This window comes from Arachis ipaensis, chromosome B03 (assembly GCF_000816755.2).
Source record: "Arachis ipaensis cultivar K30076 chromosome B03, Araip1.1, whole genome shotgun sequence".
NCBI classification, from domain to species: Eukaryota; Viridiplantae; Streptophyta; class Magnoliopsida; order Fabales; family Fabaceae; genus Arachis; species Arachis ipaensis.
Window position 1 is genome coordinate 112,109,500 of NC_029787.2, and position 5,856 is coordinate 112,115,355.

The following is a 5,856-nucleotide window of genomic DNA, read 5'->3' on the forward strand; positions in this document are numbered from 1 at the left end:
TTCATCAACCGCCAATTCCTTGGTCACTTAATTCCAATTAGAGGGTAAAGTTCAATTCTAGTTTATATGCCACAAAAACCCTAATTACCCAAATATAAGAGGATTATATGTCACGTATCCCGTTAAGTCCAGATAATTAGAAGTTTAGGAGAAATTGTTTTCAAGCTGTTGTTCAGGTAAAGAGCTTTTCCAAGTTTTACAAGAACTCAAATAGAATAAGGGTTATACTTCCATTCCACCCAGATTCATAAGATAAAGAATGAAAATAATTCTTGAAATAGAAATCAGTACATGAATTAAAATAGAAAAATAATAGTATCAATCTGTACAATAGATAGAGCTCCTAACCTTAATAGTGGAGGTTTAGTTGCTCATGGTTTAGAGAGAAAACTAGGATTCAGGAAAACTGTAAATTGCAGAATGAGGTAGAAGAGAAGAGAGAAGAGCACGAAGGGCTGATTCTTTTCCCTTTTATATCTAATCCTAATTAATGTAAATTATATTTCCTAAAACTAAATAATATCTTTTTCTATTCTTAAATAAAATAAAGTTTAATCAAAATTAAATGATGATCTTCGTGCATCTTCAATTGATGAATGGGGACCACTTTGATTCCTATAGTTGGCGCCTAACTTGGAAGGGAGTGGCACCTAACTTGAACTGGCCGAATTGCTTTGAGTGTTGTTGGTGGTGTTGGCGCCTAACTTGGAAGGGAATGGTGCCTAACTTCATGCTAGCCGAACCAAATTGTGTGTGCTTATTGTACCTGGCGCCTAATTTGGGAAAAGCCAAGTTAGGCGCCACTTATACAGCATGCAATTGATGGATTAAGTTTGTCTTGGTGCCTAACTTGGAGAATCCCAAGTTAGGCGCTACCCTTACGCGAGCATGTGGCCGTGTACGCGACTCCTGAGATTAGCAGGCTCGCGTACGCAAGCATATGGCTGCATACGCAAGTGACCCAAAACGTGCCTCATTGAAGAAACAAGTGAGGGGCGATTTCTAGAGGTTTTTGGACCTATTTTCAAGCCCAATCTGAAGCCAATGAAAGAAAGAATGGAGGGGGATCAACACACAAGCAACACAATAGACACTTGGATGGAAAATTAGCGAGTTTTGGGTTCTTTGTCTCTCTCAAGAGAAACTATATCTTCTCTCTAAGTTTTCATAGGATTATTACACTTTTATTGTTGCAATTTCATAGTTACTTGTTGATATTCCTTTATTGTTGCTTATAATTCTAGTTTGAACACTTGTGGATATTGAATTTCCTTTAATTGAATTTGAAGTTTCATATTCTCTTCATGTTTATTTTGATCCTTGATATTGATTACAAGTTGTGGGTAGCTTTAATTTCCATTTAATTGCAATTTATTCATGTCTTTAACTAGTGGATACTAAGTGTTTGATGAAATGTTTTCTCTAATTATGGAATAGTTTTCTATACTCTTGGCCTAGGTTAAAGGAATTAAGTGACATTCAGTCATTGGGTCTAATTGAATTGATGATTTGAGAGTCTATGTTAGTCAATTCGATTCTATTGACGCTAGTTTTCTACTAAGTTAATTAGTAGGTAAAGTAGGACTTATGGAATGTTATTGCCTATATCTATTTGACGTACTTCAATCATAGAAGTAGACTTAATGGGTTGATTCCTTAAAATTGTCATTATATGCTTATTAGACAAGGATAGTGATCTTGATTCCCATACCTTAGCCAAGAGTTCTTTTGCAATTCATATTAAAACCCCAAAATTTTAATTGCTCAATTCTTACTTTAGTTACTTTTTGCTAGTTTAATTAGTTTTAGAATAGATTTGAATTCATACATTGCCTTGTTAGATTGATACTTGCTTTGATAGTACTTTTATTACCTTAACTTAATTTCTTGCAACTTAAGTTTTTTACATGTTAAGTTTTGTTAGTTTAAATTTTTGTTTATGCCCTTCAACCCTGGATACTTTGAGCGACTTTGATACACACATTTTCTCATTCTTATGAGGACGATCTGAAAATAATATTTTCGGTTATTTTTTATTGTGTTAAATCTGTGACAACTAAATTAAATTTTGATCGAGAGCTAATTGTCCTATTTTTGTTAGTATTTAGATGTTTTGGACACATTTTTTTTAGTTTATTGCACTTTTACTTTGACTTGTGTATATATGCTTTTAGTTTTAATTGTTGAATGTGATGAGATAATGAGTTAAGTGCACCTAGTTGATTTCTTAGATATATGATAAATTGGTTTGTTTGAAAACTAGGAAATGAAGTTAGGATTTTTGATGGCTTACATCCAATCACAATTGCATATACATAAAAAAATAACCTTAGTCAAATAAGGATATTTTCAGCTAGCATACCCAAAAAAAAAAATTTGAATTCGAAACAAAAGTGTGGGGAGGGTTCGAACCCTAACCCCCAATCCCCACACTCAACGCCGTTACATCCCTCTTTCTCCATTTTCTTCTTTTCTTCTCTTCTTCCTCTCTCTTTCTTGTCCCTTCTCCCTCTGCTCCTCTCTTTCCTGCGCAACTCCTGCTCTCGGTGATGCCATCGTCGACGACTCCTCCACCACCAATCGCGTTGCCCAGGCCACCATTGTTGGCCGCAGTTCCACGTCCCAACTGCAACACCCGTTCATCATCCTTCCATCCCCCATCCACCGTTTGCCTTGTCTCAGGTTCATACATACTTCATCAGCTTTATTACTTTCATTTCAATTAGTTACTTTTATTTTGTTAGTCATTGTTTAGTTAGTTTAATATCTGCTTAGTTGATCTTAGGTTGTTAGAATACATTTAGTTAGTGAATGGCTGAGATTGTTTGGATTGATGACTACTGCTCTCTAATGTTGTTTGATAGGAAATTACTTGACAATTTGGTGCTGATTGTTGTTGTTTAGCTGTCATTGTGCTTAATTTGATATTGGACTGCTGGTAATGGTTATTTTGCTATCATTCATGCTGTTATTTTGCCATTTATGTTCATCACAATGTAAATTGTTGCTTGCCCTTATGCTGTTTTGTTTTGTTTTCTGCAATATGAATCTGTGACCTGCTAAGTTAGTGTTTGAACTGCTCAATTATCATGTTGTTGGTATCCCTTTTTTGTTTCTTCTTAATTGCCTTTTAAATCAATGTGAATTACATGATTGGTCACCATGTAACTTCAAATTCTTTGCTCAAGGTTTGTCAATTTCTTGATTCACAGCAATTTGCATCAATCTTTTTTTTAGTTGACATTGTCCTATATGTTTGAATATGCTCAATTGTACTTGCATATTACTTTTGTTTTGATGCAAGCTTCTCAAGTATGAATGTATGTTGCCGTGCATCACTTTGTTGAATTGTCATTGATTCTCATTTGTTCAAGCATCATGTTTCCTGAATCACTGCTGATTATCTCTGTATTGTTGCTTGTACTTTATGAGTTGTGTGATGCTATATGCCAAAGTTCTACTCGTTGCTTTTTTGTTGTTTATTGTGTATCTTGCCCTTTGCTTCGTTGCTTATTGGAATTTAGGTTGTTTTTCAGGATGAAATCAGGCAAAGGAAAGAAACCGGCCGCAAGGCCTAAGCAACCGGCATCACACAATGTCGTGGTATTATCTCATCCCGACATGGAAATTCCGGCATGGGATTCGACAACATATACAAACAAGTATTGTGAAACCCAAGGTCGCCTATTCAACCAAAAAAAGAAGCTCCACTTTGAAAGGATGCTACAGCTAGATAAACTTCCTCCCGATCTCCATAAAATGGTTAATGAACATATAGAGACTCGAGGGTGGAGTTTCTTGGAGCGGAAATTGGTGGATATTAATGAAAGTTGGGTCTTAGAATTCTATGCCAATTTCTTCTCCGTAACCCTAAAAATCGTGTTGCTGAGGGGTAAGCAAGTCTCGGTCACTGAGGCTAGCATAGCTGAGATACTACAGATCCCTTCAAACTGAAGCAGAGGTGTGCCTATGACAAAGCACTCCAGCACTAGGTCCATTGGGATAAAATCTCGGAGAAAATAGCAATTCTGGACAGTGAGTGGATCTTGAGCACTGAGCAGAAGAAGGAGCCTATCGGTATCCTCCTCAAGCAGCTGATCCGTGAGGCTCGGATTTGGTAACAAATCCTGGGAAACTTTGCCATTCCGAGCTCTCACAGACCACTGTCTCTACTGACTTAGCCATCTTGGTGTGGACTATTTTGGAGGGAGAACCTGTCTTCCTCCCGAAGATTATCATACAGTCCATGGGAAAGGTGCCCGCCGTTACACAGCGTAAGGTAGCCTTCCCATGTCTTATCACCGAGATGGCCACAAAAGCTGAACTTGAGTGGCAGGATGACAACTACCTCTCCGGAATTCCCAGTAAGGAGAAGTTCATTCCTTACGGGAATTGGCTTAAGGAGGAACTACTGGGTAGTCGGAAGTGCAAGTGCAGTGCCTCCACAGCAGCAGACCAGCCATCCACCTCAGCACCAACAGCATCACAGCCCCAGTATCCCGAGACAAAGGAGTTCAGATTTTTGGAGCAGCTAAAACGTATGGAAAGGCGCATTAACAGGCGCTATAAGAATATCAAGCTGCAGATCTGGATTTGGGAACCGATGCTAGAGGAGCTTGACACCCCAAAGGAGCGATCAGAGGATGAAGATGAGGCTAGGGCCGATGGCGTTGAGGGATCTCCGTCGCCCCAGCATGACACTGACCATCCAGCTTCCCCAGCTCCGTGAGCCTCTCTCTGAGCACCGAAGACGGTGCTAAATCTAAAAGTGTGGGAGGTCTCCGACCGTTGGCGACACTTTTCTGGGTGATAAATCTCCATTCTAAACAACTCAGCTTTAATTTCTATTATGTTTATTTTTTTGATACTTTGTTAGCATTTGGATGTTTTGGACACATTATTTTTTAGTTTATTGCACTTTTACGTTGACTTGTGTATATATGCTTTTAGTTTTAATTGTTGATTGTGATGAGACAATGAGTTAAGTGCACCTAGTTGATTTCCTAGATATATGATGAATTAGTTTGTTTGAAAACTAGGAAATGAATTTAGGATTTTTGATGACTTGCATCCAATTACAATTGCATATAAATAAAAAAATAAGCTTAGTCAAATAAGGATATTTTCAGCTAGCATACAAAAAAAAAATTCCAATTTTTTTTTAGGGTAATCCAAAAGTTGATTTGAGTTGAAATTTTCATTGAAATTTGCTTGAAACATTGTGGAACATATTTTACGAGCTAGAACACACTAACATGTGAGTTTTTGAGCCTTAATGTATGTGGTTGCATCATATTAATCACTAATTCCATTCTTGTGTGTTTTTCCTTCTATGATAGTAATATTTGATTTGTTCGATTCTTTATATCCATTGTTCTGTGTATATATCCATTTATATGATTGAGGCCTTCTTTTCAATTAACTCACTTACCCAAATAGCCATCCTTTTATTCTATCTTTGTTAGCCCACTTTAAGCCGTATTAATTCTCGTTGTTCTTATTTAGCACATTACTAACCTTAAGTGAAAAATCAATAAATGTCTTTAATTTTGATCTTTGATTAGCTTAGGTTAGTAAGATTGCGTAATATATAAGTGTGGAAAAATTGGGGACATTGGTTAATAAAAGTGTGTTTTGCATGTTCATTAAAAATCTTGGGAATTAGGTACAATTCATGCATTCAATATTTGAATCATGTGCATTAGCTTTTGTATATATATTTTATTAATTGGAAAAAAAAAGAAAAGAAAAAGAAAGTTGTAAAAAGGGGACAAAGGCCCCAATGAAAAGTAATAATAACAATGCGCATGGAATTCGAATTGAGAAGAATGCATGAGTGTGTAGAAAGTGAAATGA

The 5,856-nt window shown here is 36.7% G+C and overlaps 1 protein-coding gene across 2 annotated transcripts; it reads left to right on the plus strand.

The window, feature by feature from the left end:
* Positions 2,349-5,221, plus strand: LOC107634616. Of its 2 annotated transcripts, none has more exons than XM_016338037.2 (2): positions 2,349-2,682; positions 3,525-5,221. In XM_016338037.2, exon 2 carries the CDS (start codon positions 4,247-4,249, stop codon positions 4,727-4,729), a length of 483 nt encoding a protein of 160 aa, XP_016193523.1. In that variant the 5' UTR covers positions 2,349-2,682; positions 3,525-4,246; the 3' UTR covers positions 4,730-5,221. The 2 variants fall into 2 exon arrangements, with proteins under 2 accessions (XP_016193523.1, XP_016193522.1); XM_016338036.2 differs by having other exon boundaries at positions 3,537-5,221.